We start from the raw sequence: 25,928 nt of genomic DNA, 5'->3' as shown, positions 1-25,928 counted from the left end.
TCTTCTTCTTCTCCTTCTTCCTCTTCTTCTTCCTCCTCCTCCTCCTCTTTCTCTTCTTCTTCTTCTTCTTCTTCGATCCCTTCTTTCTCAGTGAGACGAGGCCGACCTGTCCGACAGCTCGGTCAGGCAGCTCCCGAAGAATTATTATTTTATGAGATTATTATCTCTAATAACATCGACCGACGGTCGATGGAAAAAGAAAAAAAGAAAAAAAAAAAAAAGAAAGAAAGAAAAAAAAAGAAGAAAAAGAAAAAGAAAGAAAGAAAGAAAGAAAGAAAAGAAAAAAAAAAAATGGGACGCAAGAATTTCAAGGCTCGTCAGAAAACGTTTTTGTTCTTAGAAAAAATAAACTTTCAAACGTTCAATGTTATATTTTATTTTTATTAAGAGAAGGTAAAAAAAGAAAAAAAAAAGAAAAAGAAAAAAAGAAAAAGAAAGAACAAAAAAAAGAGGAAAATGTCCGAGAAATTTTTCGACGCCATTCGATTTAATAATTTACACGTTTTGATTTGTAATAATATTTTATTATACATTATCGTCGTACGATCGCGAGGAAAGAACGCGGAAACGAAAGATAAATTCATATTCGAACGGACATTCCAGGTCATCATTCGGAGCGTGCGTGAGAAGGGAGACAAAGTGGGAACGCGAGATGGGGACGCGCGATTGGCCGTGGGGCGGGAACATTTCGGGGGTTGTTCGAGGCAGCAGGTGGATCTTCAACAACACCCCCTTTGTCCCTCAATTAGTTACGTTTTTTCCACGGCCTCCACCTAACCCTCCCCCAAAAATTTTACCTGTCCGTCGCTCGCAGTCAGTTTTCGAGTGCCTTGCTTCGAAACGGAACGTTTCGTTCGAGTTGAGTCCACTTTTTTTCATTTCGTCGATTCATCGTCGACCCATTCTCTTCTCCTTCCTTTCCTTCTCTCTCTCTCTCTCTCTTTCTCTCTCTATCTCTATCTCTCTCTTTTTTTTGTTCTTTTTCTTTTTCTCTTTGTTTTTCTTTTTCAAACATTTCCGCGAGTTTTCCACGATAAAGTTCTTTCTCTTTTTTCCTCCCTCCCCGCCCTTTTCTCTCTCTCTCTCTCTCTCTCTTTTTTTTTTTTTTTTCTTTTAAGGAAAATTTTGTTCATTAAAAAACATTAATGTACGTGACATATTCTATCGCTTACGTACTACAAAATGATAAAACGATGAGCCCTCGATTACAGAACTCTAAAAACGTTATAAGGTTTGTCCCGTTTGATGTTTATTACTCGTATTACGATTATACTATATCCAAATAATATAATTTCGTTTAATTTAATGTAACATGTGAAACGGAAAGAAAAACTTTGTAAATAATAAAAATTTAATTTATTTTTACGTTATTAATGATTTAACGTTTTAAACTTGACGCATTTTACAGGTGAATATATTCTCAGTTCCTGCAGTCAGAAAGGAAATAGCGACGGAGAGGACGACGATCATCATCTACTAAGAGAAGAATCATTTAACTTGAACCATCATCCATTGGCCGGCTTATCCGATGATTCTTTAGGTCTTAGCGAAACCTTGGGACTTGAAGATGATTTCACGTCGGAATTACTCAGTGATAGTCTTTTAGGAAGTGCCGTCGTAGAGGATCTTCTTGGTGACAACGATCTCGGCCTACCCGACGGATTCAATCTCGAGGAGGCGCTTCAACTCGTTGGCCTCGATGAGGCTCAGCCAGAGGACGAGGTATTCATGAATATATTTTAACGTTATAACGTTTAGCATCTGTTTTTTTTTTTCCTTCCTTTTTTTCCCTTTCTTTTCTTTTTTTTTCTTTTTTTTCTTTTTTTTTTTCTTTCACGATTATATACATTCTATATCGATCGAACGTGACACGTTCGTGATTAAAACGATAAAACGATTGTTAGATAAAAAAAGAAAAAAGAGAGAAAGAGAAAGAGAGAGAGGGAGAGAGAGAGAGAAACAATTCTCTATTCTTGATCATAGAAGAAGCGCGTTCTTAACGCTTTTTACGATCTTCTTTATCGTACCCACCCTACCCCCCCCCCGGCCACCCATTTCTTTTTATTTTTCATTTAACATAGAAGAAACGTGGGATCTCGTGATTTCATCCGTGGCACTTTACTCCGATTTACAAAAGATTTTTTACTAGAAGCTTATTGTTAATTTATTCATTGTCATTTCCCGCGTTTAATAATTGTTCGCTCGACGACAATGACAACGAAGAGCAACCGTTGTTCCGATTATATTATAAGACACGAAGGATTGTTCGTTAGGAAACGAAATCCGAATTGAAGAAGAAAAAGGAGTTAAAGGAGATAAAGAAGGAGAAAGAAGAAGAGAAGGACGAGGAGGAGGAGGACGAGGACGAGGAGGAGGAGGAGGAGGAGGAGGAGGAGGAAGGAAAAGAAGAAGAAGAAGAAGACGGAGCAAAGGAATTTACGAGCGCGAAGGGTGACGTTGCTGTCAACGGCTCGAGTAACGTCGAGGTCGCGAAGTCATCCAGGTGCGAGGATCCCGAGACCGGCGACATGATTCACACACCGCAATTTCATCATCCCCATCATCCTCACCACCGCTCGTTCCAGGTATATATGATCCTTCTATTACGTATTTGCAATTAAATTTCAATTGGCAATTGATGATAAGTACGAACTATCAGGGAATTTAATATTTTCGTTTGCGTTTCGAAACAAAAAAAAAAAAAAAAAAAAAAGAAAAGATATATCTAAGAAAAGAAAGAAAGAGAGAGAAAGAAAGAAAAAAGAAAAAATGAAAAACAAATAAAAATAAAAAAAAAAAAAAAAAGAACCAAAAAAAATCCTAGCAAGATGAAAAAGAGAAACAAAAAAATAAATAACAGTAAACATCGCGTGCTTCTCAGCAATAATATCTTAATTAATTGCACTTCCTGGTAGGGCCATTACAAGATTAAATATCGTCAAGAGCGGGGAATCATCTTCAATCTAATGGCCTGTTTATGGCGACGATTATAATCATATTCTCGGTGTAATTAAACGGTGTGAAGGAATTTATAACGTTTAAATGCGAAAACGTTAAAGGGTTTGATAAAAGGGAAGAAAGAAAATGAGAACGAAGGAGGACGTTAAAAGGAGAATGAAAGGGACGTTCCCATGGAAAAGCCTTTAAGACGTTTTGTCATTCTTATTTTATCTTTTGTTTCTTTTTCTTTTTCCTTTTCTTTTTCCTTTTCTTTTTCCTTTTCTTTTCTTTTTTCCTTTTTCTTTTCTTAAATCCTTTAATGAGAGGTTCAGGATGGTACGACGATATCGCGGCAAGGCGGGACCAGTGATATACGAAGTAGGAAATAGACGACGAGGGAGAGATAAGAATAAGCGCGGCGAGTAAAAGCACGCGGATAGAAGCACGCATAGTTAGAGCGGCGTTTACGGTCCATAAACGGGACACTCTTTATTTACAGCGTCGACCGCGAAAGCACCGATGCAATTTCTCTTGGGTTCTCTAAGCCAAACTACGCGTACCCCGACAATTACACGTCGTAACCGCATCTTAATGTAACAAGTACGAGCCCAATGTACGCTATGGTGTACAACTTGCTTGACTTAAGACAAATCAAAACAAAAAAAAAAAAAAAAAATAAAGAAGGAAGTCAAAAAAAAAGCAAATGTGTATCACCACCTATGTCAAATCTAATACTCTCTCTTTTCTCTCGTTCGTATATTAAAATAAAATTTAATTATATCTAATAATAAAATAAAACGTAAAATACGTAATCGTTTTTTTTTTTTTTTTTTTCGAAAGAAAAGATCAACAATTAATAGATAGTTATAGTAAGAAAATGAATTTGATCGTTAATTTTCTCTCTCTTTTTTTTTTTTCTCTGGAGAGGAATGGAGGGAGGGGGATTAACGTATATACACCAAATGCTAATAGGATTTCTCTGATCGCCGGTACCGCCTCCTTTATCGCACCCGTCTCCATCTTATTACAAGCACGAAGTGCTTTCGCGTAGATTTTAAGAGAGGGCAGTCCATTAACACACGACTAGTACGCGTTCCGTATACCAGTATATACATATGGTACTATGTACCTATAGGAAAACGGAAAATCGTGAGTTCGAGCACCTTACGAGACGTCCCTTTCGAATTGGCAAATATTTTTATGGCTTTTATCGAGCCTCGACTTGCTTCGTATCGAGTCTACCGATCCGGTCCGTCTCTAACATCGACGTATATAGGTACTATACGTTAATGGTCTTTAGCAGGACAACGATCCTAAGACGTCATTACCGGTTGCAGTTGCCGAGTCCAGCTCTCTCTTTCTCCCTCTCTCTCAATCTCTCTCTCTCTCTCTCTCTCTCTCTCTCTCTCTCTCTCTCTCTCTCTCTCTCTCTCTCTCTCTCTCTATCTTTTTCTATCTCCTTTCCTTCCTCTTTCATTTCTTCGGGTTATTGTCGCTGTCGATTACGCAACATATTTTTATGACCTTCTCGGCAATCATGATTACTACTTATTCGGTGCGTCTAACGTTCGAACCGTGATATCGTGCGATTCGATGACTCGTCACGGAAAGACTCCTCCTTCTCCTCCTCCTTGTTCTTCTCCTTCGTTCTTCTCCTATTCCTCGCTACTTGATTCAGCATCTTTAATGCGTACCTCGCGAAACACGCGATTTCGCGGCTCATCGTGTTTGACCGTATCATTGCTAGTAGCGGCGTGCCCTTACTCTCAATGAATTTTTCATTTTCTAATCGGCAAAGATTAAACTCGTTCGATCGAACGGTAAACGAACCGTTTGGCGGAGATTAATACTAATTTGCCTTCTTTCTACTTTCTTTTCTTTTTTCTTTTTTTCATCTTCTTTTGTTTTTTTCTCCCCTACCCCCTCCCCCTCCCACCTCCGTCGTGATCTTTCGTAATTAAGATAATCAATGAAATTCTGATCTGACGATTTTTAAGAAATATTAACGGTTTTAAGAAATAATTTATCCCACTATCAGATTCCATTCGCCTGACTCGACAGACAGTGTAGTATCCGACACGTTGAAACAATCGTGTGTGGGTACACGCTTTCACAACTAGCGTAGAGCGAATTCCTACGTTATGGTCTTTGTAAGTGTGCATACGTACATACGTACATACGTACGTGCGTATAACGGATAGAAAAAAAAAAAATAAAAAAAAAAATAATAATAATAATAATAATAAGAAAAGAAATAAAAAAGAAAGAATTCGATTTAAATTTTAACAAATGTTTCAACAAATGACAGGAATCGATCGAGATGCTTGAAAAGAAATTTTTCTGAATGACTTCGAGCGTGAACTTTATTGAGAAATTGTATCTCGAGGTCATACATTCATTATTTCTCGCGATCGTAAACGATTCCTCGGTTCCATCGATTCATGTGAACACAGGAGTACTCGATTCTCGAGCATCATTCGTTCCATTCAACGAGTTTTATACGATACAAATCAAATTTTATCGTGATTATATGCAAAGCCAATACGTTGACTTATATGAGATCGCAAGAAAATTTTCGTTAGGGTCTAATACACACTTTTGCAAGAATAATAATAGAAAAGTAATTGAGATAGTGAATATATGCGAGAGAGCTCGTACATTCTCGATTGATTGTCTTAGAGAAATATGACGAATAATTTATTTACGAGGAGAATTAATTTATCTTTTGTTCCAATCGATAAATACGAAAGATTAATAAATTATAAAGAATATAATAATGATGTAACGGAAGTTGGTCGACTAATTTGTTGTTGTTGTTGTTGTTGTTGTTGTTTTTTCTCTTGTTCTTCTTTGTTTTTTCTTCTTCCCTCAAATACAAGGATTTTCATTTGCGTCGAGTTTAATAAGGATCATAGGAATAATAATAAAAAACAAGAGAAAAAGCGGAGAGGAAGAAGAAAAAAAAAGAATGAAGAAAACGATGATCGTGACAATGACCTACCGAGATAGCTCTCGGCGTCTTCTTAGGCGCGTTGCGTGGTGACGCAACGGCGTACGTGTGCGCGAGATTCGCATGCACGTGGAGAAAACACAGTTGAAAACGGGCGCCGATTGGAGAGGTGCTCTACCCCTACCACGATCCTTTACGTCGAGCTACGATCGCGATCTCGCGTACCCGGCTTGTCTCCTAACACTCACGGACGACACGCGCTTCGAAGTATACGTCGGAGGATGTCTCGTGGAAAAAGTCATTATTCATGAGATATCTTAAAGGATTCATATTTCTTCATTGTCCTTTAATCTATGATAATATTTACAAAATTTGATTATCTCAACGATACAAGTGAAAGAAGTGAACTATATCATATCGTTTTATTCATTTTATTTCAATTCATATTACGAAAATTCACGTGAGTTCATTGGCGAAGCCCTCAAAGGACCTTGGGATTACGTGAACGAACGTCGTCGACGAAGATCGACTGCGAACAATCAACTCGAGATGTAAGTGCCAAAGTGTAAGGTCTACATTGCGCAATGATCGCCTCTCTAAATCGGCGCGTACTGTCGAGTACTTCCTCGTATTTGGAAACACATTGAAGAAGAGGATCGTCGTCCCTGAGTTTTTCTTCTTACATTCGACGATAAATATTTTCCGCCTTAGAAACGTTTCCGGTTTAATCATATTCTCTTCGTTTTATATCCCGAAAGAGAAACTTTTTTTTTCTGGATTGCGTCGAAGACACACATGAACGAAGTGCAGCAGATCGTCGTTAAATCTCAGAACTTCGTCGAGCAGCAATGCGCAACGAATTCGGAATGTTGGAGTCTGATATTGGACGAAAGTCTTTTCCAGGTAGATAGACCTTATCAGGTCACATTTCAAACACATTTCGATGAATCGACAAATGGTCGTTACATTTCTTTTTCTTTTTGTTTTTTCTCTCATTATCATTTAGGAATTAAATAACAAAATGTACGAATTTTTATATTCCATAAGATTTCATTATTTAGCTATGACAAATGAATATTTATGATATTTTCAACGATAATTGCAATGTTAAAATTGATAAAAAAAAATTTTTTTAAAAAGAAATAACAGAATAAAACAAAAAGATTTGAATGAACGTCACAAATGCATGGACACCCTACTGAAATTCGCTTTCATAATACGATCATATACGGCATAGAACACGTTCTCGCGACCTTGTCCCTCTCTCTCTCTCTCTTTCTCTCTTTCTCTCTCTCTCTCTCTCTCTCTCTCTCTCTCTCTCTTTCTCTCTCTCTCTCTCTCCTTATTTCTTCTTCTTATTCCGAGTGTGCGAGAGCACACTAGCCAAGAGCCGTCATTACGACGGCCGTGGGGCACTTTAATACTTTGCTGCTACCCGCGTACTCCGCGCAGGACTCTCAACACGTAATGAGCAGGCTAAATTAATATATTCTTACTACGCTAGCCGTAGAAGACCTTTTGCCTAGGACGGAGGATATGTCGTGCGTATTGTACAACGAGATATAAGTAGAGATGGAGAGAGAGAAAGAAAGATAGACTACGACGACTAAAGTTACGCAAGAGAACACGATGTCGCCAGTCGCGAACCATATCATTTTTGGAACTCTTCTCTCACGCGACTGTCGTATTAACACTGACCTCAGTCACCTGTAATTGCTACGTGTTACCCGTATATACGACGAGATACGAAGACGACGCGTACGTAATACGGCCTATTATATTCTCTGAGCATATGCTCTTACGTATCGTCAGATCATTTTTTTCCTCTTTTCCTAACATGACAACTTCTGTCTTTATCTCTCTCTTTCTCCCTCTCTCTCTCTCTCTCTCTCTCTCTCTCTCTCTCTCTCGCTCTCTCTTTTTCTTTCTTTCTTTGTCTCCTTTTTAAGTAATCTCACATAAAGTAGATCGCTAAAAGCTGTAGCTTTCTATCGACCTCGAAAGATTATCAGATTGATTTTTCATAGAATACTAGCAAAGTAGTTCAATGGATAATATTTTCTTAGATTTTAAGTTAAATGAATATTTAGGTTTGTCCTGGTAAAAATTTTAATAGCCTGTCGAACTACGGGTCAATTTGTTTTGACGAAGAAAAAGACCTCCTAGGGTTTCGAGTCGTAAATAAGTGGACGCAAACCTTTTTTAAATCGGTTTAGGATTATCTTTTGAAAGAATTTAAGGGTCTGGTTTAGTTCTTAAGTATCATTATCCAATTTGTCATCCTTTAATTTCTCATGGTTTTAAGTTTACTAGAAATTTAATGTCGCCGCGTGAAACGAGGGTAATATAATTACGTCTTGATTTCTAGATATTTTCTAGATCAGAGATCTCTTTCTATATAATAATACAGTCGACATACATTACCTAGATACATGTAATATCTTACGTACGTACATATATATTCTCGATGATATTAAAACCAAGAGACGACTTTCGTAGAACAGCCAGTTAATTAGCGAGATTTTCTCGTCGGTCAGATGTTAGAATTTATCCGATACATCTAATCGAATCTTCCCCGCGATGTATAACAATTATATAATAATCATTGTGTAATTGATAAAGAAGTGAGGAAAGTCGATTCCAATTTCGAGATGGATGATGTATAACTTGTTAAAAAACGACGACGACGACGACGACGACGATGACGACGACGACGACGACGATAACAACAAAGACGACTATGACGAAGACGACGATGACGACGCCAAGATGAAGACTTCGTGTAGAAGGAGATACTACCAACGTACTTGCGAAATAAACGGCCTTGCGCCCTGATGTCAAGCCGAAGATGAAAGCGACGGAAATTATGGCTCATACGTGTAACACGCGTGCAATCTTTCATTTGGGTCTGCACTTAGGACGGATATCACGGGAGCATATTCTCGAGCATGAAATTGTTCTCACGACATAAACGAGACTTTGTTCTCGTCGACACAATTTTCGACTTAGTGTAATAGAAATCAAATTGGATTTACGATGGCGTAGATTCGTTTACTCCTCGTGACCTTCTACGAAACTTTGGTTCATCATCGAAATTATTAGAGGCGTAATTCGACATTTTTTACGCGATTATTATTATCCATCTACCTCGACGATAGATTAAACCTCCTCTAAATGTTACTTCGAGGCTTATTCGGAGTTTAAAATAAAATTGCGTCCAATTTATTCGTACGCCCAACGAGTTGATATTTCGACAATTTTTTTTTCTTTTTCTTTTTTTTTTTTTCTTTTTTTTTTTTCTTTTTTCTTAATCGTCCTGTTATTGCACAACACAACGATGAACGAACGGAACGAGGAAGACGGATACGTTCGTGCTTTCAAATGAAATCGATGAATAACTCCGGTTTTCAACTGATCTTCTCCGGTATCATTCTAAAGGGTTAAGCACCGAAGAAAATATTAACGTTTCCGCTTCGTCATCGGTTCGCAAACTTCAATTACAAGGTCAATCCATGGCTACCATATAAGACATATTATAGAAGTAATATGATTTAAACGATCCATTCGAATCCAAAAATTAATTGTAAATTGTATCTCTACGAAATCCTATTGGAATAATCGTAGAAGGAATCGAAGTCGAACGATAACATTTAAAAGATTTTTACAAAAAGGATCAACAGTGGGGGGGGGGAGAGGTTTAAGGAAAAGAGAAACAAAAAAAAAAAAGAAAAACAGAAAAGAAAAAAATTCGAAGGTTAGTTTCTTCCATTACTAAACGATCGAAACGTTTATAGCAATATTTAACAAGAAGAGTAAGGAATACTTAGTTAGAAACTCCGTCATTCGAACGGAGAAATCGAAAAGCACTTGTACGACCTTTGGCCACTCTATACGGATCTATCTATCCTCCGCATATTCTCGCATACGCACAATGCAAAGATTTGCTAGACCACGGACGGTAGCGCGTTTTATTTGCCATAGTACTTTGATATTTGCTTAGAACCTTGAGCTACGAAGTGAAGCCCTCGAAATATCCTTGAACTTCCCACAATATTTACGGACAACATAGAGTTAAGGATTCTCGTGTGGAGGGAAAATGGGGTGAATGAAATAAGAAAAGCAGAGAAAGAGGGAGAGAGAGAAAGATAGAAAGAAAGATTGTTGGAACGAAGAAGGAGAAAAAGAAGAAGAAGAAGAAGAGAAATGGATAAGGGTAAAGAAATAGAAAGACGAAAAGATCGTGAGAGAGCAAAGGAGTTCAAGAATCTTGGGAGACAAAATTAATAAGAGAAACGAGATACGTAATATGGAAATAACAGACAGAGAGAGAGAGAGAGAGAGAGAGAGAGAGAGAGAGAGAGAGAGAGAGGGAGGGGAGGGGAAGAGAAAGAGAAGAAGAGGTCGCACATTAGGATGCACTTGTAGCGGCAATACTCGGTGGTCGCCTTGGCGCGAGCTCTTTGCCGTAGTAACCCATGCGAGCGTACATTAATCCGATGACTATCTAAATGAATCATAATTAATATCGTGGCCCATTAGCCATGAGAGTATACCGGCGGACCCATGAGTAATACGCATGGCTTTCCGACGGTCGGTGTATCGTTAAGTCGTGCGACACTTAATTGCTTAACGTTTTGTCGATAACGATATTTACCTTTTTTTTTTTACTTTTTTCAGCAGTTAAACATTATCAATTGTTTCAATCGGATAACCGATTTTACCTTGAAAATTAAAATATCTTTAATATGGCGCACGATTCCTTCAAACACCCCTAACACCCATTTTCTTCCCTCCTATTAAAAAATTATCTTTGGGTAATAATATCCAACGTTTTAACGAAGGTACGAAGAAAATTTTGTCTTTTATTTATCACGAAACGGCACAGAATGGACTTAACCATTTTTTTTTTTTTTTCGTTTTCATTGTCTTTTTTTTCTTTATTTTTTTCTTTTTTGTTTTTTTTTTTTTTTTTTCTCGAATCGCACGGCTATGAATTCTGTCGAGCAATTTTCACGAAGAGTCGAGAAACGCGACGGGATTCCGAGGCAGCTGCAGGACTTATGCACTGTGAAATGCATAATGCGCCTACCTTACGCGGGGACGTCTAGGATGTGCGAAACGAATTTCCGTCGGCGTGCACGACGAGCAAGCGCGCGCTATCATTGAGGTCGCGAGCGAATTAAAAGAAAGAAACGCCGTGTCTCCGCGTTCCCATCTAAACTATATAGAAAATGTGATGGCGGTAAGACGTGGTTACGTTTTACGAATATATAAAAAAAAGAAAAGAAAAGAAAAGAAAAGAAAAAAAAGAATAAAAGAAGTTAGAAACACGTACTATCGCGTATATACCATGACGGGAAGAAGAAGAAGAAGAAGAAGAAGAAGAAGAAGAAGAAAAAGAAAAAGAAGAAGATACGCACGAAAATATTTTTGCTCAATACTATGGAACGTTAAGGGAACGCAAAGTCTCGCACGCGGGTTCATCAATATTTTCATTCACAACTTTCTGGACGGAAACAAGCTTTGACCGGCAGTCACGTACGAAAACACAGTGGACATACTGAGTTCCGAGGTGAAAGGTGGACTCGATCAAAAAGCACCATCGTCGTCGTCCTCATCGTCATAGTCTTCGTAGTCGTCGTCGTCGTCGTCGTCGTTGTAGATGCCAGGTTAAAGGACGATGGCAGGTGTCAGGCGATCGATTGATCATCCTCAAAGAGACTCCAATAGGATCCCCTTCGATTGTAACCGACGCTTACGAAAGTATGATAAACAGAAGGAGAAAAATGATATAATAGAATGAAATAGAGGAAAAATAGAATTTTCGAAAGAATCTCTAAGATCTTTGTAAAAGAGATTTTTCTAAGAATAACCAGTGATTAAGATATTATTTAAGAAATGAAGGAGAGAAAGAGAAAGAAAAAGAGAAAGAGAGAGAGAGAGAGAGAGAGAAAACTTGAGGAAGTAAACCCGATGGGTCCTCGACAGTGTGCGCGTTTCAAACATCTGTTAGCAAGGAGATATCTTTCCTCGCGGCTTTGCAGATTTTCTCGCTGACGAGATCGCGTACGTCTACCTAGCGATATCGCGCATGTAAGTACACACGACTACACGGCCGTATATATTACGTCGCAAACATAAATCATAAGTACCAGTAGCCGAGGTATGCGTTCGATCTTCGTCCCTCTTACCTCTACTTTCGTCTCTCTCTCTTTCTCTTTCTCTCTTTCTCTCTTTCTCTCTTTCTCTCTTTCTGTCTTTCTCTCTTTCTCTTTTTCTCTGTCTGTCTGTCTATCTATCTATCTATCTCTTTACCAATACTTACCTATCTTTCTATGTCCAAAGACTGTTGCGCGTTCCGTATACGTCGAATCCGTTCGAGTTATTAAATTATTAGAAACGTTGAGAGATTTACAGAGTTCGTCGATTACTCAGAAGAACTATGTAATTCTAACGTTATGAACTGTCGAAGATTGACAAGTATAAATTAAACGTAATCGGTTTCATTTCTAATTGATTGAGAAAAAAAAATAAAGTTATGAGTTTTTTCATAGATCGTATATTCTCTTGTTAATTCGCATGAGATATGTTATTATAATGTATATACATATATATATATATATAACTATAAACAATATTATAAAATATTTAATATCATTAATTTAACATATTTATAATATATATAATATTATGTAATATTAAATATACGTGATAAAAAAAGATTTTCTTGTAAACAACAAATTACTTAACAGCACAAAAAGAGAGAGAGAGAGAGAGAGAGAAAACGAACAAAAAGAGAAAAAAAAAAGAAAAGAAAAAAGGAAAGAAGAAAGAAAAAGAAAATAAAAAGGAAAGAAAAAGAAATTTATTTCGTCGTATTTGCCGAAACTTTCCGTCTATCTTCTTTTTCTATCCATTTCGATATAATCAGGCCGCGAAGGTAAAGCCATTAGAAACGCTGTAGGACAAATCGAATAGTCGGCATGGAACAAACGTCTCCCGTCCTACATTTCGCGGCCTACAGACGAGACGCTGCGGCAGATGCGCTGACAAGCGAGAATCGCCTTAAAGGCGTCGCGCTCGACAGATTGCACCAACGACTGATTGATGCACCCGTACAACAGCGATCCAACGACCGGTGCGCACCGAGAGAGGAGAACCAAGCGCATAGCTTCCCTATTCATCTTCTTCTTCTTCTTGCGCTTCTTCGCGCATTAGCGACAATACCTGGGTGCATTAAGTACCGTCGGCCACGTTCGACCGAGAACATGGTCCGGCACTGACCATTTCCCCCCTTTAAAAACTGCGAATACTATGGCTTTACGTACGATCGCTTCTTGAACCTATCGAGAGTCTTCTTACTTAAAGATTTCTTTTACTTTGTCGGCCGCCGATCTATTCGATTAAATCTTCTTTACTGTCCCATTTTGTTCTACAATTATCTAGATCGTATTTCTGTCCCTTTTTTCTTTTTCATTTTCTTATTCTTTTTTTTTTTTCTCATCTCGTAGAAAGAATACCGAGTCTACCATAATTTATAAAACTTTTATACCATCTCACGGCCCTCTCTCTTCTCTCCGACCGCCCGCCCGCCCCCCTCTCTCCACCCATCGCCCCAATCTCCTTCTAACACACCTCTATCCCTGTTCCCGTGACAAAAATCGAGATCATATTTCTTCGTGCCCGGTGACGTAAAATCGTGATTGACATACGTTCCTAAGAAAAAAAGAGAGAGGGGATACACTTGGAACACACATACACACACACACATATGTTACGCACGCACGCACGTACGCACATATATACGACGTATATGTACACATACAACTGGTGCCTATCACTATTAATATCCTTTACCCTAACGTTCCCTTCCATCGTGCGACCAACGCCTACACGATCAGCGGGGTTTCTACCTTCGTAGAAATCCATGCGTCTTATCTGCTTGACATTTGACAGGTACGATGGCCTTAGATTCCTTACCAGGCATATAATCGCTGAATGTATCATCGTTCGACAATAATACCATGCCGAACGTGACACGCTTTTCGCGTCTTGGAATTTTGCAAAAATCGATCGATCCTCTGTGAAAATTCGTCACAATTTTACGGTTAACAATGAATTGGCATTTATCAATAAATGGAGTATAAATATAATAAATATAGATATATAGAAATCCATTTCTTTTAACTTATGTTATATTTAAACTTTACGGCATCGTAGTGTCAATTAGTCGGCCCCGAAGTTCGCGCCTATCGCCGTTTTGTACTATCAACGTCAACATTCTACTTTTTTTATTTCATAGTATTTAACGAAAAGTAAACGTTAATTACTAACTGATAAATGTGACCGATTAACTTCGGCTCTTGGAATGACTTTTTAAAGAAAAGAATTTTTTAGTTTCATATATGAGAAGCAACGGTGTACATACATAAAACGAACGAATAAGGGGTATCGTTATTATGAATAAATAAATAAATAAATAAATTAATTAATTAATTAATTAATTAATTAATAAATGAATGTCGAATTATTAGTATATTTTTAAATTTCCCTAATTAGAAAGAATTTCTTTTCACAGGGCCGCATGCCGTTCGTGCGTGCAATGAGCATGGAGCAACGGTGGCAGGATTTGGCATCATTATTATCTCTTCCCGGTGCTCCGGATCATTTCGCGCATCCATCGCATCCTGGATACCCAGGACACGGTATAAGTCATAGCCATTACGAAGCACAACGTAATGTTCTACTTCACAATGCCACTTTGGCACCACCAGTTGGGGATCTTAACTCGACGGGTCCTTATCATAATGTAGGTGAGTATTAAGAAAGGAACGATGGAATCATTTTAATTGATATAAAATTATATTATTTCGAATATTCCTATATCTTGAACTAAACTGCTCACTGTTCTAGGTGGCTCGTCGAATCTTGGATCAGCCGTTGCTACTTCAATGAATTTAACTAACAGTAGCGAACCAATGGGCGCAGAAAGTGGTGCTGCTTACAAATCTGAGCCTAGCGATATGATGTATTATCATGCACCAACGTCAGACTCGATAAATCAAACCACTGACGGTTTTCTTTCTTCTCTTCTCAATGATGAGGATTTACATCTAATGGATATGGCTATGAATGACGGTAAGAGAAATTATGGCCTTTGTTTTTCTCGTCAACAAAATTTATTATTATTATATTAATATTATCGTTATTATTATTATATCATTATCGTTATCACTTATCTTAACACTTATGCACATGCCTCTCGTATACATACATATAAATATATACATACATACATATATATATATATATATATATATATATATATATATATATATATTTAGATACAATATGTATATCTTGATACGGAAGTACAGAATCAAAGGAAATTTCTTCTTCAACGATATATTCTTTTTCTTTTCTCTCTTTTTTTTTTTTTAATTTTATTATAAAACAAAAAAAAATGTATAAAAACCTTATAAGACAACGTAATACCACTTATCTTTCTTATATTAAATTTCTTTTCTACGTAACAATTGATTCTTAAGTCTAACGTTTGTACGGTCAATGGTAATAATAATACCCGTTGCGAGATATTTTTGGAATGCATCTCTCGCATATTTTCGATTATTATTTCATAAGTAAGAAATTAGGAAAACAAAATTATCACGATGCAGTTTACTTATTTTTTTAAATCTCTTCATTATTGAAGAATATAATTATAAGTCTATAGTTAAAGGAACTTAAGAGACAGTCAATAGATCACCGTGAAAAAATAATGTTTTCTAATACATGTATACACATATATATATGTATATATATATATATATATATATATATATACATATACATATATATATATATATATATATATATAAAAATAAGACAAAAATAATCGTACGATTATTTGAAAATAAAAGTCACTATATCTTGTAAAGCTCTCTTAAATAATAGGGTCAGTATGGGAAGGGATTTGCGCGCTTTTGTAACACTAAGATTTAGAGATATCTACTTTACATAAAACGCCTTTTTTGGTCAGATCTTCCCTTGAAAGTATATAGTAATGTTCTCTTTTACCATTCTTCTTCTGGTTCCAATACAGGATTGTATGCTTCTTCACCGTAAGGCACTCCACTACTCTCGTCCTCGAACTGTAATTAATACGATTACATAATTAATCAAAAAATATAATACAATTTATTATCGTTATTATAATTATAATAATGATACACATTGTATGATATACTTACGTTACGAATATCTTCTCCGCCAAATTGTTTTGATTTTCCAGGTGCTAAAGATTTGTTGTCCCCTCCGTTTAACAACCAATCTGGTATCGGTTGATCCGCTTGTTTCAAAATTTTTACCAGATCAGGAAGCAACGGTGTGTCAATGTCCGGATCAAAGAATGACGTAGCTCTTCCACGATTACCAACACGACCAGTACGACCAATTCTATGAACGTATTCGTCAATTCCTTTTGGCAAATCATAATTTATAACGTGAGCGACATTACGTATATCTAAACCACGTGCCGCAACTGCCGTTGCAACCAATACAGACATTCTACCACTTCGAAAATCTTTTAAAGCCTCTTCCCTTTCTCTTTGTAATCTATCGCCATGAATACTCGTTGTCGGATAATTGTTTTCCGAAAGGAAGGCTGCGATAAAGTCCGCTGTTCTTTTCATTTCTACGAAAACCAAAGTACCCTGTTGTGTACTACTCACAGTTTCTTTCTCCATAAGTTCCTTCAACATTTCTCGCTTTTTATATTTTGTAACTTCATAAAATTTTTGTTCCACGTCCGAACATGCACCGCCCACTATGCCTACTGCTACGAATAGATAATCTTTTAAAAATCGTGATGCCAATCGTTGTATCTCGTCTGGAAATGTGGCCGAAAACATAAGGGTTTGCCTTTCTCCCGTAGGAACCATCGTTTCGTGATCGACAATTTTTTCAACGTCAGGCAAAAATCCCATGTCCAACATACGATCAGCTTCGTCCAAAACAAGAAATCGTATAGATGTTAGCGTAATCCGTCCTCTTTGAAGAAAATCTAATAGTCTTCCTGGTGTGGCTACGATTATATCACAGCCAGCAGAAACTCTGCTTCCCTGATGTGAGACAGAAGTTCCACCGTATGCAACGACAGCTTTCAAAATTGTGCCTGCTGAGAATTTTAGAACTTGTTCGTATATTTGTATTGTTAATTCTCGAGTCGGTGAAATTATAATGACTTGTGGTGAGCAAGTAGAATTCGAAAAATGTTCTCTGGGTGATTCTAATAGAGTATTTACGATTGGTACAACAAAGGCTGCAGTTTTCCCAGAACCAGTTTGCGCGCAGGCCATCATATCTCGACCGCTCATTATAATAGGTAATGCATATTTCTGCACAGGCGTTGGTTTAGTATATTTAGATTTTTGAATATTACTTAAAATATATTTTCTTAGACCAGCATCCTCAAAAGATTCTATCCATTGTGGTACATTATCTCCACTTACACAAACCTCAATTTGATCATATTTTTTGAAATTAATGCCTTGTTGAACGCCATTTTCAAATAAAGACTTTTCATCCGTAGATACATCAGGTGGTATATAGACTTCTGTTTTTGACTTTTCTTTACTATCTTCATCTCCTTCTTTATTGCCACCTCTGCTACCACCACCACCACCACTACCACCACGGCCTCTGCCACGACTACCTCTATTTCCTCTATTACTTCGTCCACCTCTGTCTCTTCCATGATCTTTATTAAAATCAAATTCATTATCTCCACCGTCATTGTTTACATTTTTATGATTTCTACCACCTCCTTTACTTTCTCTTCTACCTTTTCCATCTTTAAAATCTCTTTCATTTTTTTCATCGTCATCTTCATGCCAACCTTCATCTTTATTATCATTTTCATAACAATTATCATCTTTTGTTGATCTATTAAAATCATTCTCATCATCATATCCATAACTATTATCTCCTCCACCATGATTTTCATTTCTATATCCTCCTCTAATTCCTTTTCCATATCCACCACCACCACCACCACCACCACCACCACCACCTCTACCATTACGACCTCTGCCACCACCACTAATACCAACACCACCACCTCTGACATTTCTTATGTTGTCTGAATCTGCAAGTTTGTTATCATTGTATCCAAAATTATCATTATATTTATTATTATTATTTTGTAGTATGAAACCACGCCCTCTTCCATAACCTCGACCACCATCGTCTTCAAACTATTGAAATATAAAAATATCAATTAAAATATAATGCGTTGTATGTAGATTTATTACAAGCTTTAGTATTAATCAGAGATAATATCTACTCACAGAAGATACATCTACAGGTTCAGAGTAATCATTTTCATTATCCCAATTTTGAGTCATTTTGTTATCTGTAAAATTAATTTATTATATATGTAAGATATAAGGTTTTTACTCTATATATATACATATGATATACACATATATAATACAATATATTCATGAAATATTATTTTCTCAAATTTCAAAGTAAACAATAATTAAGATATAAACATAAATATAGAATAAACAATATAAAATATTCACGAGTGAGATCAAATATATCTATAAAGTAGTTAACAATTTTTGTTGATCTCGATAGGTCAAAAGAAAAACGGAAGGATCGCTTTCTATAAAGAAAATAAAAAAAAAAAAAGAACAACAAAAAAAAAACAAACCAAAATATTAACGCCCTTGACTAATAGATATAGATACATATGTAATATCCTTGATGGAATTGAACTGTTTTGAAACCAAACATAGTAAAATATTCTCATCGACTGAACGACGTGATTAATACAGTTTCAGTACGTCAAAGAAAATAAATCCATTTTTCATTTATGCAAAATTAAAATGATAATTTTTATCTTAGACATATAATTCTAAATTATATATAAAGGAACAAAAGATAGATAAGATATTTGATTTTCATCAGGACATTGCAGATATAAAATTTTTTTCTACAAAGCAATTGCATTGTTCACAATGTCTCTTGTGTATCAATGATGCTTGATCATCGTATGGCATTGAATTTAAAGCTAATGCAAGAACAACGATGAAAACATAGGATTAAAATTAAAATTTAAACACGTGTTATTTATATCAAAGAAAATATAAAGTCTCGCGCCTATACCGGTAAAGATGGCCGATTTGACATCGAACGATTTGTGACTGTCGATACTTACATTATTGATGTATTCGATTTTCGATGGGTTGCCAATTGAACAAAGAGATATCGTTTTATATCGTTCTTTCTTCGAACAATCGCACCGAATGACTTTTTTTTTTTATTCAACGTAGAACAACTCGCAAAACAGATTATTAAAGGCTTTAATTTAACGGAGCTCAACCAGCGTCTGACGAAGTATGCGATGAAATGCGCAGATCGCGCTGCGCTTCTCTATCAACTTCAAGGAGAACGTTTCGCGACCAATCACCGTTCAGCGTCTTCACGCTAGAACTCAATACGCGTACGTTCTACGCATTGCGCCTTTGTTTTTTCACAGTCGCGTAGCTACCAGCACGAGTACCCATACATATATTTATGTATATATGCATACGTGTATATAATTTTGTTTTTTTTTCTTTTTTTTTTTTTTTAAATAATTTTGTTCACATTTGCAATCACATTATTGTCGTAGAATTAAAAGTCTTCTTTTTACTCGTATAGTGTCACTCTCATACGATTATCATTTGATAAAAACGTTTAGACAACGTAGGATATGAATAAGTAATACAGAAAAAAAGATAGCTATCAGATAGATATCAGAATGGGCTTCTTCAATCTTGATACTGCTTAAGCTTTTTCTTTTTTTTTTTTCCTCATCTAATCGTGCTCTTTGCTAATATAACTAAGCGTTATTGATTCTGTTGTGTGTGCTTTGACAGTCAAGTTAATTAATATATTTTACTCTTCCTTCTCTCTCTTTGTTTTGTTTTTTTCTTTTCTTTTCTTTTCTTTTCTTTTAATCTAATTTATAAGACGTACATCGTGAAAAATCTAACCTATGTAACCTGTGTAATTTTAGTATGGCTTTAAACTTGTTTTTTCGATATCACACTCGGGACTCGTCATGATTCATATTGTATGAATGTTTGTGTACATATATATATATATATATTCGATGCAAATCAAAAGGACGAAAAAAAAATTAGCTGTTGCATAAGTTAATGTCGTCATTTAAATTTTTCTAGATTCGACATATACTGAGGCGTGTATTTCAAAGTAATAAACGTCAATAAGTGCTTTTCTATATTACAGCTTTTACAACGTAACATGCTAAGTCATTCCGTACTTTTATGAACGCATAAGATTTTATGAGTTTTTTTTTCTTTTTTTTTTTTTTTTTTTTTTTTATATCCTTTTTTCTTCTTTTTTTCTTTTTTTTTCACGAATATGCAATCGATAAAGGAGGCAATGCATTTATAGGAAACTGTCGGGATATTAAAAATTCTAAAAAACGTTTGAAAACGTGATCGCAGATATAATACATACATACATACATATATATATATATATCACATTGCATTAACTTTTGAGTATACGCCCTTGTTAAAAATAAATAAAGGAAATACTTGTCTTAGATCACAGAAATATATATATATATATATTTTTTTTATCTTAGAGGTTATGTGTGAAAAAAGATACTGCACATCCATGTATATAGTTATCTAAGTTTAAACGAATATTCCTTTAATCTCTTTTTGAATCGTAGAAAGTTTCAAGTATTAGAAATACTTAAAATTTGTTCAGAGTTAATAATACTTATCGTCTACGTGATAATAAATATACAAAATGATACGATCGATGTATTTATACAAGTCAACTTTAGATAACCATAAACAGATTTTGGGACCGTATCAGACTGTTCTTTGTACGTCATAGAAAGAAAGAAAGAAAGAAAGAAGGAAAGAAAAAAAGAAAGAAAGCGAAGCTTTGAAGAAAAAGCTCTTTATGGAACACATTGTAGATCAATAACAATTAGACCCTACAATGAATAGATTTTTACGATGTCTTGTTTAGTCCTTTGAGAAATTTTCTTTCTTTCGGATATTAAATCTAAGTTGTATAAGTGCTTTAAAGAAATCCTGAATATTCTTGAGAAGACAATAAATAAGACGGAAAAATTGTTAGTCATCTACATTTCTTTTTTCTTTTTTTTTTTTTTTTTTTTCTTTGTGGAAGATCGAACATATGTGGAGGAGGGGGAATATTTTTGAAAAAAAAAAAATAACAAAAGAGGCATGCGACTTATAAAAGATACGAAAGTAAATGAAAATCGATAGATTTAATAATGTCGTTCAGAGGGATGGTCAAAGTTATTAGCTGGTCGTCTTCGTCGTCTTCGTCATCGTTGTCTCGCAACGATCGCAGTTCTCTTATCAGTTGGCTCGGCTCGTACCGAGAAATTCGTAATGATCCACCAACGAAGAAGAGAATATGTGTCCGTTTGCACGAGCTGTCTTCTTCTATCTAGATGCGTATGTATAGGTGGTACAAATGTGTGGAAGCTCATGTAGGTAAGTCGCCGAGCGATGAATAAGGAGAAGAAAAGAGGAAGAAGAAAAGCTTATGTTAGTTTCGCCACGGCCGCGGATAGGAACGATAGGATCGGTTTTCACTAACGTTTCGCCTTCGATTTTTCCGTGAAGTTTTGTGTTAGGAAACTTACTCGATTTCCTTGAAATTTGACTCTTTCATTGTTTGGTGAATGCACGAATGGACGTTTATATAAGATCGATGATAATCAGGTACTATATATTTCAAAGTACAGAAAACAAAATTAACATAAAAATATATATACATATTTATATATATATATATATAATTTTATTTAAAAGAAACAACAAAAAAACTTACTACGTATCCACTTATGTATCCGGATTTTTACGCGGGTAAATTCAAAATTGTTAATGGTCGAGAGAAGAACGACGCGGGTAATTTAAAAGAAAATTTTTACGTTGACTTCGAAATTCCTTTTCTCGTTTTCTCGAATAAATCTCATGAGGAAAGAATTTTTCGACAACTTTTTGACGATTCTTTCAAGTAGGGATTTCTTATCTCCTGTTTGAAAAATAAAAAGAAAATTCTTATTTTTCTTTTTTTTTTTTTTTTTTTTTTTTTTTGTCCTTTCGACGGTGATAACCGGCTATGAAATAATAAGCAGAAATCCTTTCATCGATCTAATAGGATTTATACAAACGTTTAACACTTGAAGTTTAATATATTATCTCGTTTTATAATTCGACGAGTGTCGAGTTCGCTTTGCGATCACGAGGTTCTATAGAAAATCCATGGAATTAAATGTCACGACAAAAATGACACGACAACGACAACGACAACGACAACGACAACGACAACGACAACGACGACGACGACGAAATTCAATCCCATCAATAGATTTCGATATCAAAGTTACTCCATTTCTTGAGAAATAAAAAAAAAAAAAAAAAAAAAAAACAAACAAACAAACAAACAAAAAAAGAAAAACAAAAGAAAAACTCAAAATACATACAATACATGATTGCAATTGTAAATTTTCAAATCGTTCAAAAATTCTTACAACGATCGCTTGCCCAATTCGATTAACGATATCGCTAAAATGACAAAGGGGGAAGGGGCAGTTATGAATATTCATAACATTTGTAACAATGATTCGTCGATTTTTCTTCGTTTAGTTTTGTCGGACGACTTTCGACTATCGATCGTGTATTGTCTTTTTCTTTTTTTTTTTTTTTTTCTCTATAGTTTTCAATCTTCTTAAAAGAGAAATCGTTGTTTTTTCTCTTTGTTTCTTCTTTTTTTTTCTTTCTTCTCCTTTTTTTCTTCTTTTGTTTTTTGTTTTTTGTTTTTTTTTTTTTTTTTTTTTTTTTGTTTTTTTCTCCTTTTTCCACGTTGGTGGCTTGTGCGAAGCAAGAAATTTAAAGCAAGAAGGATAGTATAAAAAGTGGAAATAAATGAAATCAAAAGAAACATATAAATAATCATTTATTTCTTCATTTGATCTTATCTTGTCTCATCTCATGGGACTCGATATTTCAAAGGCTCTCAGTCGTATCAACGGTAAGCTCCTTCATCGATGACGTATCAATTTTTGATTTATTGTTTATACGCGCGCGCGCGAGAGAGAGAGAGAGAGAGAGAGAGAGAGAGAGAGTGTGAAGGAGGAGGAGGAGGAGAGAAGGGAAGAGCGCAAGAGAACATTCAATGAGTCAAACTCTTAAGTTGATGTGCATACGAATGCGGTTATGAGCACATTTCGACTACAAAAAACAAATCGATCAATCATGCACACGTAGTTAGGAACACAGACCGCCCATATACAAATGCACTTTTGTACGTATATTTGTGTGCGTGCGCGCACTCACTTGCACGTGCACTCGCTTGCACGCGTGCACATGACACACACACACACATACACATACACACACACATACATATGCACACGCCCTAATCGGTGTTTAATTTCATTGAATACGAACAAACGTTGTTCTCTCTTCTGCTAATAATCGCATTCAAATTACCTGAGTCAAGTGGGAAGAAGGAAAACGCTCGTAATTCATCGAACCGATTGTCTTTCTCTCTCTCTTTTTCTCTCTCTTATTCTCTCTCTCTCTCTCTCTCTCTCTATGTCAGCTGATCCGGGAGAGCTTGTAAAAAAAAAAAAAAAAAATAACTGTGCATTACGCAAGCACGTCTGTATTATAATTCCCGACGATATACGGTGTCCTAAGATAATTTTAAAAGAGACGAAATTCCAAAAATATGACGATATCTCTACGTCTCTTTTAATTATACAACGTGAAATAAAATATCTTTTCTGATGTTTTTCATTATTTGATAAGAGCAACTACACGTTGCAAGAAGACAAAAGATTCGTGAAGAGGCGAAGGGAAAATTAGTTCGTAGAGTAATATATCCTATTGAGTCTTTTCTCTTATCCTCTCTATTCTTTGGATGATCTTATCTCTTGTTTATCGGTCACACCGTGTATATACGTATGAGTATATATACTCTCTGTGTAACAATGTATATGTATATTCAAAGAGACGCGCAAAAAAGAAGGAAAAGAGAAAAAAAAGATGTAATCATCGCGCTCTCATCGTCGTCGTCGTCGTCGTCGTCGTCGTCGTCGTAGTCGTCGTTGTCTACTCACGAAACGTGATTCGCATCGTTCTACGGTGTGCGAGATGAGTAATGGATGACGATTTTTCGCTGTGTCGTACCACTTTTCTCTCTCTCTCTTTCTCCCTCTATCTCTCTCATTTTTAAACGAAAGAGAAAGAACGAAGCAGCTCGTTTTCGCGTATCTGCATACATCACACACACACACACACACACGTATATATATATATATATATACGTACATACATACGTATATCCATGCATATGTGCATACGTATATATATGCATTCATACATACGTACATACATGCATCCATACATTTATATATTTATACATACATATGTCATGTTACTCGACACACGTGTGCTCTTGTATACATACACGTTCTCTCTCTCTTTCATTCTCTCTCTTTTTCATTTTCTCTCTCTCTCTCTCTCTCTCTTTCATTTTCTCTCTCTCTCTCTCTCTTTCATTTTCTCTCTCTCTCTCTCTCTTTCATTTTCTCTCTCTCTCTCTCTCTCTCTCTCTCTTTCTCTTTTTTGCACTCGCTTACATGTTCTCTATCGTGCTTACGGCGATATGTGTGTCACAAGGCGGCAAGTGAGTCATTCCCTTCTTTTGCCATTGCATCCCGTGTCGGCCGATCGTAATAATAGAACGAAATTGATTCACTCGACGACGACGACGACGACGACGACGACAACAACACACAGTAGTACTATCACACTTGGTTTTACTTCTTCGACTTGTGACTTTTCGATAATTTTTTACAAAAAATTATCTCAAATGCAAAAGTGTTACGGTTTCAAAATCTCAATAGCATTCATATGCAATAAGAAAAATGCATTTGAGAAATCAATTCGATAATTGTGTGATGATTTTTCTCTCATTCTTTACTACGTTAATCCCTCGATGTTTTGCATACAAATAGAAATTTTCCTTTCCTTTGTTATTGTTCTCCCTCTCTCTCTCTCTCTCTCTCTCTCTCTCTCTCTCTCTCTCTCTCTCTCTTTCTCCCTCTCTCTGTTTTTGTCAAATGATTTTAGTTATTCGTTAATTTGAAAGCGCTGTAGCTAACGATATATCGTCGGTCTGCCAACGAGGAAAACAGATTTATTGGAGCCCTGCAGGTTATCGATACTGATAATACAAGCAAAGAGAAACATCGAAAGAGAGAGAGAGAGAGAGAGAGAGAGAGAGAGAAAGAGATCGCCGAACAATTTCCTCTTCGCGCAGTTAATGCACCGTTATTCAACGATTGACCGTAAGATCCGTATTTATTTCTCATTTTAGAATCTTAAAGAACGAGCGAACGAGCGAGCGAGCGAGAGAGAGAGAGAGAGAGAGAGAGAGAGAGAGAGAGAGAGAGAGAGAGAGAGACGTATACGTCGTAGTTAGTTAATTGCTGACAAAACGTGATGTTTTCATTAGAAATATATTTTCTTTTTTACAAGTAACCGCACTACGTGTTCACGATAGTAAACAAATATCTATTGTCTGACTGTCGATTAGTTTCGTTGTTTCCTTATCGAGATAAGCACATAATACCAATAAGCGAGTTATTTTATTTCTTGTTCTCGACGAAGCTCTTTTCTTTTTTCATGATTGTTTCTTTCTTCCATGTTCTTTCTCCTTTAGACAGAAAACTGTAGCGGTACGGAGAGGAGGAGGTAGGGTAGGCGGGTGGGAGAAATGAAAAGAAAAAAAAAAAAATGATATAGCGATATCAATGAAAGTCGATACGATATCTTTCTTTCTAATGTGCTGATGTGCTTACAAGTTTTGCTTTTACGACATATTTCAATGTTACTTTGTACTCAAAAGACAATCCAGTTAGTTGCCCGAAAGCTCTTGCGAAAATAAGAAAATGTGA

General features: G+C 36.0%; 2 protein-coding genes across 9 annotated transcripts in view; one reads left to right on the top strand and one right to left on the bottom strand.

Annotated features, from left to right (window-relative positions):
• Positions 1 to 25,928, top strand: part of cnc (NFE2 like bZIP transcription factor cap-n-collar) — a 95,306-nt gene that overhangs the window by 56,150 nt on the left and 13,228 nt on the right. For 7 of the 8 annotated variants that reach the window (XM_085657260.1, XM_085657263.1, XM_085657262.1 and 4 more), the window contains 4 exons: positions 1,409 to 1,722; positions 2,274 to 2,585; positions 14,469 to 14,703; positions 14,804 to 15,028. In XM_085657260.1, the coding sequence (XP_085513386.1) occupies positions 1,409 to 1,722; positions 2,274 to 2,585; positions 14,469 to 14,703; positions 14,804 to 15,028 (1,086 nt within the window). The remainder of the gene's footprint in view (positions 1 to 1,408; positions 1,723 to 2,273; positions 2,586 to 14,468; positions 14,704 to 14,803; positions 15,029 to 25,928) is intronic. The other variant, XM_035866518.2, reaches the window with a different exon arrangement.
• On the bottom strand, positions 15,781 to 19,320 carry vas (ATP-dependent RNA helicase vasa). Its single transcript, XM_035866529.2, has 4 exons — positions 19,116 to 19,320; positions 18,238 to 18,302; positions 16,141 to 18,144; positions 15,781 to 16,041 (listed from the first exon to the last, which is right to left on the bottom strand). Exons 2-4 carry the CDS (start codon positions 18,292 to 18,294, stop codon positions 15,964 to 15,966), a joined length of 2,139 nt encoding a protein of 712 aa, XP_035722422.2. The 5' UTR covers positions 18,295 to 18,302; positions 19,116 to 19,320; the 3' UTR covers positions 15,781 to 15,963.

Source organism: Vespa mandarinia, chromosome 5, assembly GCF_050613455.1.
Source record: "Vespa mandarinia isolate Hongniang chromosome 5, ASM5061345v1, whole genome shotgun sequence".
NCBI lineage: Eukaryota > Metazoa > Arthropoda > Insecta > Hymenoptera > Vespidae > Vespa > Vespa mandarinia.
Note: the sequence above shows the minus strand (reverse complement) of the source record. Positions and strands in the feature narration are given on the sequence as shown.

Bases quoted from the DNA above. Each gene is read 5' to 3' on its own strand.
- vas (XM_035866529.2), bottom strand. From the start codon at position 18,294: ATGACTCAAAATTGGGATAATGAAAATGATTACTCTGAACCTGTAGAT. The intron at 18,145-18,237 runs GTGAGTAGATAT...ATATTTCAATAG, and splicing joins AACCTGTAGATGTATCTTCT to TTTGAAGACGATGGTGGTCG. The intron at 16,042-16,140 runs GTAAGTATATCA...TATTAATTACAG, and splicing joins GCGGAGAAGATATTCGTAAC to TTCGAGGACGAGAGTAGTGG.